Here is a 15637-nt window from a genome sequence, read left to right as displayed (position 1 = left end):
CCTTAGCAGTCATTGGCTGAAATAGGTCAGTTGCCACACTCCTGCAGTCAAGAACATTAGAAGGATTAATATTCAGGGATTATCTCTGCGAAACACTTATCTGGTACAGACAGGTAATCCAATATCCTGTAACCTTCCAATCCACCGTGCCATTTCATTCTAATCGTTCAATACAGAATGTGGGATACGCGTTCATCTAAAGCTGTCCTGTTGTCCCAGAAAGGGGGGAGATGAATATGGATTTTTATCAGTCTTCCTGGGGAGCGAGGTAGGCTATGAGAGCATTTAACTGAGTAGTAAACAGTCTAGAAGACCAGCAACTATGGGCTAGACGCAGCCTGCACAAGAAAAGGCTCAGTGCTAATTCAGCTTGTAGAGGTTATTACTCCAAACATGGAAAACATTTTCTTTAGTAGAGTTGATTTATCACTGGTGATTTATTGTGTGAGAATGTCAATGGGTGAAAATGAGTATCTTTCTATTGTACATTACATTCATTACATTACATTACAGCCATTTAGCAGACACTCTTATCCAGAGCGATGTACAACAAAGGTAAATTGTACTTGAGCCTTACCTTTTTTTCTTCTTTCTAAACAAAGTGATTGTAACATTGAAACATTGTAACTCATGCTCAAAATTCACAAATTAATCAAGTGGTAGGGAAAAGAAAACCTTTGTACAGATTATAAGAACATTTATTGGTCTACTGATTTCCTTAATCTCTGACAATGCGTATTTTTAACAAATACTGAACAAATATGCTTTGAGTAATCAATGTTCATACTTAAACCAGAGTTGTGACTGTGGGTGAATATGTCATTTTTATAATTTTGGTGTTCTCAATTAGCCTATAGCTTTAAACATTGGTCAGGCCTGGAGCTGATTAATGAGTTCATCTTATTTTTTATGATAATGCATGACACGACAAGGAATTATTTTCTAAGATAAATGTGTGCCCCCTTTATGTTATTCATCTCTGCATTTTTAATTCTTTAATTTGCCTGAGGAGATGTATTATATTTATATAGATTTGCCCATATGCGCATAGGACGACAGGCTGCGGTAGGGTTAACACAATTTTTACTAAATATCAAAGCTGTTCATATCATGCGGCTGGTCGTTAGTTAGGCCTATCACAGTTTTTGTAACGGACTCACGCCATGGAAATTCTGAGTCCGATATCCATAATCAATATTTGTCTGGCCATAGGCTATTGGCCAATGCCAATGCTGATACCTCCCTATATTACATTAGGCCTATGGAACACATACACAATGGTAGTACATGGACACAAACCTCAACTTATGAGGGAAAAAGCTCAACAATTTTATTTGCATAGCAAAATTTTGAAACTCGCTTGTTTTATTATTAAGCACAGCTTAAGTCTGAGCACAAATTAGCTTGTTTGTAGCAGTGTTTGACTGACAAGAACAAAATTAATTCAAGTGATTATGATTAGGCTATTTGAAGAGCCTGGTATTTTGACTCAATTTTCAGCATCACCAGCTTATAAAAGGAGTGTATCAATCTATGTTGTGGCATCACACAGACTCATAATATGGGCCATAGATTTTATACCAGTACAAAGTGTGATACTGTGCAAAAAACAAACAAAAAACTGAGCATTAATAGGCCTTAAATCCTTACGTGAAGATATAGGATGCATAGCAAAATACAGTGTAAGATTAACCATCATTATGTTACATTTTGCACTCACAGGGATGCCCACACATTAATCCTTGTGGACCCATAGGCCTCTGTTAGAGTTGAACATTGAAGATGCAATCAAATTGAACGCTGTAGGCCTATCCGGAAAAGCATCGCTTTGCATCCTCTGTCAAACCCACCATTGAACCTTTATTCAATTTCAATTATCTTTCAATAGGCTACTGTAAATAGTGTGTGTAATCATCATCCTCTGATAATGAACTAGGACCTGTATTCACAAGCAGACTATCTGTCCCTGTTAAGGTTGCCTTGGTAATTTAGTCAAAATAGGCATTTGGTAGACTTGATGGCTATTTGGTAGGTTACACACGGTGCACGTACATATCCGAATCATATTGTTTTATTTACCAGTGGTTATCCAATGGCGCCATGCTTCAGTGACGAATAAAGTCACTACACTAATAATTGTAGGCTATATTTTGCTGTAATCAAACATTTTCCTTATTGTGTGAATATATATTTATTTTTTTAAAGGGGTCAACATCGGATGCCCATGAATTGATTTTCCATTGGTTTCATTGGGGCACTTCACTGCTAGCCTATGATGCGCGCCACGGTTTTTTTTAACTTATCTGACTGCTGGCTGTAGCGGAGACAACGAACGGCGGATACCTCTGACGAATGCTGAAATACACTTCCAATCGTAGGCTAAATAGGGGATTAAGACACATCCATTGAAGAAATCGCATAGGCCAGTGCCACTTTATAGCATTTTGTCGTCTTGTGTTATATTTCAGGAGGCTCTATAGATTGAAAACGTCATATGTCATGTAGTCTACATTTGAATTGTATTTCGACGACGAAAACTTAAAAAGAAGAAGATGGATTCTCATCGAAACGATTTACTGCTAGTGCAATGAAATCCATCTTGTGAAATCGGCACCCGGATGTTGCAATATATATTTACTAAACTCTCAGGAATAAATGTACAGCACTTTATAAGATGGAGATGGGTTGAATTTAAATATTTACAAAATGTGTTACTCTGTTGTTTTAATAACAAAATGTAGACATACACTACTTTTTGACTTGCAATTTTAATGAGGATTGAACCATGCACGAACCAGAGGAGCAGCCAGGAGGTAAATCTCTGCGATGTGTTGAATACAATGTTCACTTGTCTTGTGATGCCAACACCGGCACCGCTGTAACGAGGATGCTCTCTCTCCCTTTGCGTTGAGAACGCACCGGTTTAATGCAACGCTTATGTAATTTCTTGTAAAAAAAAAATCGTTTATTGGTTCTGGACGTACATTCTTTTCGGTTGCAAAAGCAGTCGAGTTTTACTTGACAGATTGTATGGATAAATTCGAGTCATCTACTTGAAACATTCTTCGGAAAAGGTATGCGTTATGGTTTCAATGATACGTTTGATATGAATCGTGCGCATTTGTGAAATATACATTTTGTTTGTGCTTTGAGTGTAGTTTAGGAAATGGAAAATAATTATTGGATAATGTTGACAAACTTAGCTTGCTTGCCAGCTAACTTGTTGGCTAACGTTACATTAAAAGCATGGTCAGTTTAGTTTTGCATTTACAGAGAATAGGCGAATTTGAGTTGTCGACGGACAATAGCTACTCAACATAACTTATGCTGAAATTCACTTATGTTTTACTCCAAATACAATTTCAGCAAACCTACAAATGTCACAATATTTCTATGCTTATGGTTAAGACCAGAATGTAACAAGAACCATATGACATTAATTGTCTTTGTATCCTAGCAATAGCGTCAGCTGTTTCCACCAAAATACATATCTCAAAATTGAATATGATGAAATGCATTTATCATCCTTTTCCAATGACGTTTCCTGTTATAGAGGTGAAGTTACTTTTCGTATAATCAAGGATAGAGGTAATTTAAAAATATATTATTCCTAATCGGGTTGTTAACACTAATCGCATTTGAAGTCACTTGCATTACGCATGGATTGAGGATGAACACATCAACTTGAATCCCCATGCAATAATTTATTTAAAAAATTCGGTTTCTGTGGTAATTTGTTTTAAGGTAGCCTATCATCGGCGAACTCGAAGGTGGCTGAAAACTAGTTTGCTGTGTCGACATGAATGAACAGTGACAGTAGTTACCAAAACACTTTGACATGCGGGAAATGTTATAGCATGGGTCTTATTTCTGTTCTCATTGAGGACCCAACACTTACGCATTAGGCTACAATATTTCAACGGTCATCTGCTTTTCACCAAGACGACCCTTTGACTGCATTGCATTCACTATACTGTTCTTTGGCGAAGGAAACTCACTTGTTTTGGTAAATAAACCATCTGATCTTGTAAAGTTCTTCAATAATGTAGCTATTTGCTTTATTCGTCTATAAACCATGGTTTAGAAAAAGTTAAGAGATATCTATTGTCAATGGCAGAACATTAGTAACCTTAAGCACACCATCATACATGTGACATAGTGCCATTTATTTGTAAGACAGGGTCTAAATGGTGAGCATGTACCATATCAGTCTATAACAGTGGGAATGTCCTTGACTGGATAAAGCAGAGCTCCTCTCTGGTTTCTCATGTTGTAGTGAGCAGAAGGGAAACACTAATGGTTTATGGTGGAGTATGGCATTGACCTAAACAAAGAATAATGTTTTCATAACATTGTTGTAGAATTGCAAGAAAGTTTCAGCTGCACTGCAGCAGTATTATGAGAATAAAATAAAAGATAGCCTATAGTACTACTTTACTTTCAAAGGGAGCCTCCACCTCCTTGTTTGCTTGTGGGGCATTACAGGAGTATGGTGAGTGAGACAAGACCATCACAATGGCATAATGTACATCCACTCTTTGCTTGTTGAAAAACACATTTGCTTATTTTCGCTCCCATGTACTGGGCTCCAGCGTCTCTCTCTTTGAAAGGCTTTTGAAGGTTCCCTTTAATGAATGTGGGCCAGGTCTCTCCAAACATGTTTAGGTTGGCTAGACCATATAACTTTGTGGATATTTCAAATGATGCCACACTCTCTTCTGTTTTTCAGAGAATACTTTTTCAGCTGAATGTTTTACTCTACATTATGCACACTTTCATTCACTTTGGTCAGTACAACTGTGGACACATGACCAATTGCTGCTGTCTAGAAAAAGGTTGTCCCAAGCAGATTTGCATTTGGTAACAACATGAAATTGGGCACCACTACTTTGGTGGATCCCCTTTCTAATGTGTTCTGGTCTTTGCGCAGTAAAATGAGTACTGTACAATATTATTTACTTGGGCTACTCAGGATTGACCTCAGAAGTGCATCGATGGTCTTGTGTGTTTCTCACCGTCTCCCTCTCTGTCCCTTTCTCTCCTCAGGGGCAAACTATGCCAGCAGCACCAGAGTCCCTCTCTCCGGTGACGTCCCAGCCGTTGTGTCAGACAGCTCCGTCCCTCCCCAGCCCCCTGCGCTCTCCTGGCAGGCCGCGATCCATGCTGCCAAGCAGGCCCAGGCAGGCCCGAGCATGAGTGCCAGCGCGGTCCCGGCCGGAGCTCTGTCCCAAAGAAAGCGCCAGCAGTATGCCAAAAGCAAGAAGCAGAGCAGCACGGTCAACAGCAGGCCGCCCCGCGCCCTCTTCTGCCTCACTCTCAACAACCCCATCCGGAGAGCCTGCATCAGCCTGGTCGAATGGAAGTATCCTTTTCCTGCTCCTGCTTGTTATGATACAAATCACCCCCTTCTGATTTTGTATTACGATTTCTCACCCAACAGAATAATGGATTGTAGCTGTTCTTATGAATATATAAGAATTCTTTATATAGAAATATGGTTCTTCACACTCTTGCTGGCTTTACCTTTATTTGAATACATCTATGGAAGTTGAACAATGTGATTAAACACCCCATATGGAAATGGAATATTCTGCAATATATTGTAAATATGTGGAGGTCTTAGAGAATATATTGATAATTCACAGCACAAAATGTTTGTTTTTGGACAAGTGAGAACAGAACATAATGTTTTAATTTGCCGTTGCCATGATTTTGATGTGCTGCTTTCGTAATTGTGCATCAGGGCTGAAAAGCATCCAGAGCAGGTCTGTAAGGGTCTAGTGTTAAAGCATTTCATTAGAGATAGCTTTGGAATATGACTGGAAAGGTTGACTCAGGATAGCTCTCGTAAGTGGTCTATAACTCACAGCAGCAAGCTGAGCCCCTGTGGAGTACATGTACTGAAAGCCAGATACAGGCAGATTTGGTTGAAGTGGGGTCCTTAAGTTGGTCATGTTTCACTGAGAGGTAGTTCAGAAGTGGCCTCAAGCAACAACATTGGTGTTATGCAGCGTTACCTCCAAATATATAGGCATCTCGTTTTCTGCATTCAAGGTTGTCCTTAACCAAGCACTTCAGGCCATTCGATATCTTTATATTACTCTCTATTTTTGCCAACTGCGTGGCCTTAGCTGTTTACATTCCCTTTCCTGAAGATGACTCCAATGCCACCAACCATGACCTGGTAAGTACACCTGCCCCTCTACTTCAGTAGACCCTCCCTCCCCACCTCCCCATCGGTCAGAAGTTTATCACTGATGCCACTCAGAGCATCAGCTGCACAAAGATTCATTTTGCTCACCTTTCCAGCCATTTCTCATCAACTGTCATGTAGCGTTGTTATGGAATCAATACATTTTGAAGGTTTCGTGATTTGGCAGTGGCTTCCCCCTGTATACTGTACGTGACTTGCAATGCTGTGGCTTGTCTCTCTCAGTGTTGTTGCGGCTGTGCTCAAATTGAAATGAGAAAAAGTGAGGAGGTTTATAAGACGTGCTTATAAATTTAGCATGTTGTCGGTATGAGTTTTAGTGTAGCTGCCTTCCAAGCATGGATGACAGCTGTCCAGCACACATTCAGGGATAGCAGCATGTGGTTTGATGTTGGGCTTTATTGTTTAATTTCCATGTTTTGACACCTGTTTCAGTTTTGCATATGATGTTTTAACATAAAAAAAGATCTAGCTGTATAATCTATTGCCTATTTTGCTATTATGGACGAGAAACATGCCAAGAGTATTGTAATCGCCACAGATACATTGGTATGCTTTAACAAAGTTAGTTTGAAGCTTACAAAATGGTTGTACACTATGTAAAGTTGATTTCTATGGGTTTGTGTAAAACAAAGCAGTTAAAAAAAACTGATTATGTAGTTTCTGTTTTAGGACAATTAGAGGCGATTGCCAGGCCAACCAAACACAACTGAATGCCTCTTGCAGCCTCTCCCCCTTTCAGCCATTCATTTAAAAATGAAGAAATATCTCCCAGCAGCTAGCTAGCATTAGCTATACAATTATGGTGTCTGAATCATATTGATTGTTTGTTTTTGCAATTAGCTGGCCTGAAACATTTGGTTAAAAATAAGATAAACCTGTTTTCAAAATATTGTCATTGTCAGACATCATTGTGGTTGGAATGCTTCTGCTACCATAATGTGATATTGTGTAATGATTCACTCAGCAATAGCTTTGTTCTCAGATTCATTTTAGTAATGTGCTTGTTTGCCATTTTGGTAAAACATTAGCCTCTATGGAAGTTGAAAGGGAGTGTCAAATGCCAAAATATTTATCAATAATACTTAACTATGCTACTATTTTTATACGTTACAGTAAAATTGAGATGATTGAGATTTTGTAAATGACAGCTGTGTCTGCAGTATTTTGGCATTTAGATTATAGAATATATTATTTTTTGTTAATAAGGACATTTCGTTTTTTGTACTCCTGGTTGGTTTCACTCAGCTTCATAGGATTGTCATTACAAAATACAGCGCACTCAAATAAATTGCTAAATTCATGTCATTATGCTTTTTGCATTAATTTTTTTGTAAGGATTTCATCCCTTAATACTGATCCTTTATACCTATCAATATGGGTCTAAAGGATGAGAAATAATTTCAGAAGATCTCCATTGCGCTCAAAGATGGGGAATATTTAAAGAATGGCGGAAGGTTTGAGATGCCATGCTCTGGTCTGCCTGTACACTGGAGGTTCAGGAGGACTGCTGATTTCCGCTGGTGCCTCACCACCTGCCTGGCTCTCATTGGGCAGTGAGGACACTATAGGTTGTGCGTCATTGAGACATTATAGGCTGCATGTTTAGCCTTATAATGGCATTAGTGATTGAGGCAAGTGGTCTGTCCTGTTTCATGCCATGTAGATGAAGGTCTTCTGTGCGATTGACTCTATAGATCTCACCGCTCTCTGAACATCTGTTCCTGTTGGCTGCCCACGTTGTTTGTGCTTTGTGTGTGACATTTTAGGACAGTGTGTGGTTGGTTTTCAGCCATTTACATCAGTCATATGTTCGGCCCATCATCTATGGTTTAAGCTTAACATGTACAACCAAAAGCTTTATCCTGCTTTTAATTCTTAAAGTACTGATTTGGCATATTACAGATATTTTAGAGAACAAACATGGGAACACATGGATTTGCTGTTCCTTTTCTGGACTCCTGTGTTCCTTATAGAGCTGTATAGAAGCAATTTCCATTCTTTTCACCTTTACACCAGTACAAGATACAAAGTGACTGACTGACTTAAAACTGCAGTGAAATAATGGAATAAATAATTACTCGGAACATCTGGGGTCATTGAACCCAGATAAATTTTATGAAAAATTGTCAAATTTACCTTATGTAAAGCAGTAAGCATCTAAGTAGCCTAATCTTCACTTTTTCTGTGGATGTTTTTAGTCTGTGAAATGTTGTCACTAATGTGTGAATGTGAATGTGTAATAGCACTCTATGGAGGGAGAGATAAAGAGTTTATGTGTGTGTGTGTGTGTGTGTGTGTGTGTGAGAAAGAGATAGAGAGAGAGTATTTTAGAGATGGAGGTCATGCTAGGACTGTTCTTGGGTGAGACCCTCCTCATAACTTCTCCTGTTCTTGGTTACATGCGTATCCACAGAGCTTGAGATACTGTACATGGTGTTATTTTTGTGCCAGAGCAGGAGTGTTTACAGCTATTTACATCCCCTCACTACTTTGCACAGAGGGTCTGAGGCTCCTCCCCCGTCAGTGTAACGGACGAGCCTGACAGATTAAAGCCAGGCTGGGATTAGCTGTGAGTAAATGAGGGTGCAGGTGGGGATCTGAGAGAGGTCTGGAGTGATTGGACAGAGCACGCCGCTGAATGCTAATGACTGTTAATGGAGACGTTTTGACATCCTGTCCAGTATGGCATTCACAGTCCATTACCTGTAATCACGACAAAGGAAATAAATAGTGGGAGCCAAGGGGAAAGCAGTAAAAACTGGAATAATCAGCCACTCTGGGGTATGCCTCCTCATGGAGGCAGTGAGTGAACATAAGGCACTTGAGCTGATGGATGGAAGTTGTGTGTTATAAAATTAATGCAGGAAACCTGCTCGGTTCATATATTGGGCTTATAATTTTGTGTCTTGAATGGCAATGACTGAGCAGAGTCTATTCAAAAGACACATAAAAATTGTCATTGTAGATTGTGACTACAAGGAGTTTTCCCCAGTTCAGGCTATGTTTTCATTGGTAAGCAAATGTTCAGATTTTCAGAGAACTCATCCTGTTCAGCATTATTGAATTGGATAAAGCCTTATTGACAGTTTGGTTTAAATTCACGCAATGTTGAATTCATTTCAAATTGAACATATCGAAACACATTTTCCACTAAGGGTTGTTGAATTAAAGCCTTACTGCTTAACAAGTCTATTTGGACAAAAGGGCACTGGACAAAATAGGTGTGATTTTTTTTAAAGGTATGGATTCTGTCTCTGGAGTATGAAAGGTTAAGGCAGTGTGAAGGGGAAATTCATGCATAGTTCAAGCATGAAGAGGGTTTTGTGTTTTATACTCTCTTTGTAGTGGTGAAACCTCAGGTGAACCTCATGTAAACTGCAGGCATGGTCAACATGTTTTCTTCCTCTGAAATTCCCAAGACAGAAGGAGTGCATGCTGGGTAGAATATGGCTCACCTCTCTGAGGTCTGGGTCCAGTTTCACATAGGCCGGGAGTAAAATGTGGCTGTCTCTACTGGCAACAAGGCTGCTCACTTCATTCGATTGTATCCCAGCATCTCTACCAGTTCTGGCTCTGTCATGTCTCAAAATCAGCTTGATGACTTAATAATAAACGTTGATTCAAGGCACATTATAAGTACTTATTTATTTGTGTACTTGCTTACCTTTGGCTATTCTTTCTGTAAAGTGTAAAGGATCATTAATGAGTGGTCTATTGTCAGAAACAATGTGTACAGTGAAACAAACAAAACATTTTTTTTTTTTTTTTGGACAAAATTCTAAATCCTCCACATTTGATTTCTGAGGATTTCTTTATATTACGTATAATGGAGCCCTGTGAAACACAAAGGGGAAACCCACTGAATAAAACCTACTGCTCATAAGGGGAATAGTATCACAGATGGACTTGCTGTTCTATTCCATGTCAGTGGCCCAGAGCTCCACCAGGCGAAGGTTTGTCTGGCTGCGGTGGAGACAAAGCCACAGCGCTCCATCGTACATCTGGAGCAGTTTGATTGAGCATGATGGAATAAGGGCAGTCCTGATCACTTGGCTTCATAAAAGCAGTGAGCAATTGACCTCTGTTGTAAAAATACATCTCTGTGTTGCCACAGGCTTAGTGCTGCTTGAAGTTTAGCATGTCAAAGATTATTTCATGCACTTCACAGTGTCTTCAGTGAATCATCGCTGCAATCCAGGGAACACAGTGCATCTAAATGTACTCTTAATGTGTCACCTTTGAGACCCAATGATTTTTTAAGCATGTCTTCAAAGTCTAGCAGAAGGAATACTGACCCCGCCCCCCCCCCCCCCCCCTTATCTAACAGAAGCAACTAGGGCTACAGATAATGCAGATACTTTAGTCTAATAGGACTTACCACCAGCACTGTGACAGAGTGACTTGGAATCTGTTTATGACAGACTAAATTACCTGCAATAGAGCTTATACTGCACTGCAGAAACAATACAGCCAAATTCCGGTACTGAGAAGCAAAGACTTGAGCAGCATTCAACTCTATTAGTTAAAAAAACTGGGAACTATTTTTGGGAAACATTTCAATGGAATTGCGCTTTTGAATATATCAGTTTATAAGCTTACTGAATGAACTGAACTGAGCCTACCTGGCTGATGTAGAAGTAGGGTGAAACACGTAAACATGCACAGTCATAGTTGGACTGTGCTGCCTGGGACTTGGTGGCTGCTCCTCATTGAATTGATTTAATCATTTTGTCATTTTGTGGAATCCTGCATATCGGTGCCCGTAAAATTCTCCAGCTTTTTGACTGCTTTGTGTGGATAATTGTGCAATTGTGTAACTGCTCCATCTAATTACTGTTTTTAATGTGACTCATTGTGTGCCATGTATTGTCTGTTTGTGCCAGTTTATGACATGACATAATGGGCTTTAAAAGCATGCAACACTTCTGTGGGGTGCCTCTCTTGTTAATTTCATTATTTAATAAATTAGACAAAAGGTTCACCATAATTTAAAACTAAAATTGCAGTGGGGAGTTGGACAGGAGATATCTCTTCTACAGGCATTAAGTGCTCAGTGTTAAGGTTTATTTTTCAGCAGCTCTCTTGCAATAAGATAATATTGCTCTTTAACAGGATCTTCAGGATGCAACAGTTCACTTTAAAAATGGTTTGGTTAGCATGAGTTTGGTTAAGATAGTTTGGTTCTATATTCACCATTTATATTTGATGCCATACAACACTGAAAATGAGATCTGATAACTCAAACTGCTTTCATTTAAATAAACAACCCACTGTTTCCAGGTGAGTGCCTGCAGTTATAGCTGAAGCACCAGTCAGTCATTTTGCAACATGGCAATCTTATAGTATCCTCTGACATTGTTTTAATCTACTGTTTGGGATTATTATGGATTTAACAATGGTTAACAACGGTAGTGATGGGAAAAAGATTGTGGATAAAACAGAAACTGTGTGCTGGCATTGCTGTGCAGGGGTGCTGTATCCTAATGGAAGCACATCAAACATGAGAGCCCATTTACTTCAGCATCTCCCTGGTGTGTCCTTTACAGGAAAAATAATGAGAGAGTGAGGGAGGGAACAGCTCCACCTTTTCATAGCATTTAAACGCCCTTTCCATGCGGATTTAGACGGGGAAATCCGTGACCAGCCTTGGGAGTCTTTATAGCGAAAGATATGCAGCCCTATGCAGTGGTGTAGAATTCTGAATTTACAGTAAGCGCATGATTGTTGATGACCTTGGACTATAATGTGGGTATTTCTTTCTGCAGTGCTACTTTTCCTCCTGTTCATTTGTTCTAGTTTTGATAATGATTTGATTACATTTTGATAACCATTTTTAATATAATTTCTGTCAGATAAAAAGAAAATTAGATTGCCACTGGCAGGTACCTCAGCTGTGATTTATTGATTGTTCTGCAATTATTCCTTTGTCTGGTTACTAGGGCCATGATGCTGAAATTAAAATCTCTGTGGACTGGCATTGATTGTTTCTTGAGAAAACAAGAAGCTGCTTGTAGAAGATGATCTTGGTTTCTGTTTTTAATGGAAAACATAATGTTTTTCTGTGCCGAATTTTGGCTGGAATGTTCTTGCTGATGTAATGCATCATTTGTGACAAGATCTTGCAAAGCATTGGGCAGTTTATTTTTCTGATTTCTGCTACCTACTTTACTAAATGTTTTATTTATATTAACAATATGCCTAAACATTATATGACATAATGTCTTGTGTGATATTATTTACAGCCTGTCATTTGATCCAAATGGCCCAGCATCCCAGTTGAAGGAAGTATTAGCACCCTTGATAAAGACAACCCATAAAGGCTGAATAAACAATAAACTGAATGAACAAACTGTATTGGGACATTTTTTATTACATTATTAATTAATACTAATAGAATAAAAAAGTTTTGTTTTAATTTCATTTTGTTTTTGTTGAAGCTTTGGTTTCTCTCTTCATAAAGAAAACCACCAAGTTGATTTGTGTTTATTAACAGTCATGCAAAGGAAGTGTTGTGTGTGGGCATGGACAGTGGGTGTTGCTGTGCAGCAAGGTCAAAGATTTCTATTATTATACATCTTTTTCAGGGATGAGGCAAAATGCAAAAAGGCGATTCATTTATTTTCCAGGCTGCAAGAACAACAGACTGACTGAAGCAAACATTTCTATTTACAAGTCAGTTTAGCATTTATCTTTTTCATGGATACTATATTATAACTGTACTATTGATTATAATCAAACTAAAATAATACTCTACAGATATGCTCTCTATGCTTGCCTTTATCTGTGGAAATAGGCAGTGGGGCCCTATGGGGTAGTTACAGTTTTGGTTTTGAAGGAATTAGTGACACGTCATGGATCGGTGTAATGTATTATGGGGCTTTGTTGTTCCTGTAATATGCTGTAATAAAGGAAGATGTTATCTATGAATGTTTCAACATTGTAGAAAAAGTCCAGCTCAAAATAAACACGATACCCAGTTAGAGTAGTGCTAACCCTGATGCAGCGAGTCTGTCCAGTAAGGATCACCATATCGTCTGTGGGGATTTGACTTGTTTTCTTGTGGGATTGGCCTCACTCTGGGCCACTCTGCTGAGGGATTATGGCCGCTGTGTAGAAGATGAAAACGCATAAGCAGTTGTCAGAAACTCTGGCCTTCTGCAAATACCAATCTCATCAGAGGTGTGATTGCCTCCTTCTCCCACAGTCCTGAGACCTGTGCAATCAAGTATGCGAGACATGTGCACTGCTGATCACATTTCATTTACAAAACCAGAGGCCAGGCTGGATCAGTCATCTCACCCCTGAGGTCAGAGGCTGTTGACATGCTGACATCCCTGCTTGTGGGTCTGTTAATTAAAACAGAAGATCCTGCCGTCTCTGGGAAAAGCTGTCCGTGATGCATTGGTGTAGGGCTGTCATGTCTGATCTCAGCAAAGAGAGAAGAAAGTGTTCCTTGCTGGAAAGCTGGAAAAACACAATTACCAGAATCCTGTTGAATCTTCCAGGCACGTTGCGAGGCTGTTGCTTATTTACCTGTTTTCCCTTATGGCTTTGTCTCAGTTGCCGTTGCAGGCAGGGTAGGCCCATGTGGTCCTCATGAACACGGCCCGTGCACTGTGTAAATGGAGACTGTGTGCCCGCCCTCAGCTGTGCGCCCGAACCTCATTAGCTGGGATGGTCACGCCGCCTTGTTTGTCCCCAGCTCCATTTTGGGATTTTCTCGCTCAGTTGTTGGTCATTTTGTGGCATCATCACGTATCACTTAGAGCGCACCAGGGAAGAGCTGTTGTGTTCTTTGGGTGGCTAATGGGACTTAATGACTGGCCATTTTTTGTGATTCTCGGAAGTGCATTTCCACGAATGGCCTCAAATGTGATATGCTGAAGACAATCTATGGTTGACTTTTGACTGTCACAAAGCAAAAAACTATTTGCCTAAAATTTTATCTCTGTTTTGTTTTCCAAAAAAGCAGCTTACTGGTATGTGTCATTCATATTAGAAAGGGCAGCACCTTTTGTACATGGTCCCCTCAATTTAAGGAACTACAAGTATATTGAATTGGCTTCACAGATGTATTTCAGTAGGCAGGTGTAATTGTCATTAGTTAATGCAGAATTCAATTATGTCAAAAGACCCAGTAGACCGAGGAAATACCCGGTAGACCCAGGAAGACCACTGTAGTGGATGACCTGAGAATACTCTCTGTGGTGAAGAAAACCCCACTGACAACCGCCCAACAGATAAAAATGGGACTATATAAAAAAGGTTTATATCATTTCTATATGGTTTATCCGATATGAATGAACATTCCCATCAATTTAAAGCTAACAATATGCTGTAATGCCACATTTCTAACAGAAACAGTTTCTTTACAGTCAATTTTTCGTAAAAACATTTTAAACATACCCTCTGATGTATTCATTAAGCACATGTATACAATTAGTTTAATTTGGAACATAAAAGAAATGGCATGTATTTATTGAGTACATGCTGCTTGGGTTACGGTCACTTCCTCCTGTGAATGTAATGTTTCTGTATTTGTTCTGTATGTTTTCATGTTTATTCTTGTTTATGATTCATTTCCCATAGTACCTGGTTTATGTTTTCCCATTACAGTTCTCTATTGTCCTCCCCTGTTATGTCTACGTCTGAATGTTTATCAGTCTAGTCACTCCCTTGTCTGCGTGCCCCACTATTTGGGTGGTTACGGTAGTTTTTCGGGGTTCAACATTTTTTCTAAAACTCGCGATTCTTACTTCCTGCTTTTTCTTGATAGTTAAATGTTGTAAAGCACGATTCTTACTAACTACTACTAATCCAGGTTTTGTACAGTACTAATCCGATTAATACACTTACTGTCTGTCTAACTAACTAACTAACAATCACTTTTATTGGGTAGTTTAGAGATATTCACGAAACTAACTCACTAACGCTATCTCTTAGTATTTCTGCACTGTTCTATAACTCCGCCTCCCTATGCTATCCCTGATTACTCGTTTAATTTCAGCGAAGTGTTCGCACCTGTCTCTAACTATCACTACGTCTTCTAACTATGCAAATGTCTACTCTCTAATCCAGAGCCGTATGTTTTGCATGTTTTGTTTTGTGCATCCAGTCCGCGTTTTCGTCTCCCTCCCGTTATTATGTTATTACCCTATTGTGTTTCCCCACCTGTTGTCCATTTGTTTAGCCCACCTTTTCCTCTGCCCCGCCTAGATTGTCACCTTCCCTCTTGTATTTAAACCTCAGTCTCAGTATGCTTCATTGTCAGAACGTTGATCTTGATAAGTGCCGATTGTTTGTAAGCCTTGTTATAGAGATTCTTGAAAGACACCCCTTGCCTTGACTTCGACTTTGCTTTTGCCCTACTGTACCTTCGCCCTGTGATTTTCTGGATTTTGACCTCTCGCTTGTTTTTTCGAC

At 39.4% G+C, this 15637-nt stretch overlaps 1 protein-coding gene across 1 annotated transcript in view; it reads left to right on the top strand.

The window, feature by feature from the left end:
- The first annotated feature begins 5177 nt into the window (after positions 1-5177).
- LOC133138373 (voltage-dependent L-type calcium channel subunit alpha-1D-like) overlaps positions 5178-15637 on the top strand; it is an 82430-nt gene continuing 71970 nt past the window's right edge. The window contains exons 1-2 of the mRNA XM_061257070.1: positions 5178-5362; positions 6079-6184. Of these exons, the coding sequence (XP_061113054.1) occupies positions 5193-5362; positions 6079-6184 (276 nt within the window). The 5' untranslated portion in view covers positions 5178-5192. The remainder of the gene's footprint in view (positions 5363-6078; positions 6185-15637) is intronic.

The sequence above is a fragment of the Conger conger genome, chromosome 10 (assembly GCF_963514075.1).
Source record: "Conger conger chromosome 10, fConCon1.1, whole genome shotgun sequence".
NCBI lineage: Eukaryota > Metazoa > Chordata > Actinopteri > Anguilliformes > Congridae > Conger > Conger conger.
The sequence above is the reverse complement of the archived record's forward strand: the minus strand, read 5'-3'. Positions and strand labels throughout refer to the sequence as shown.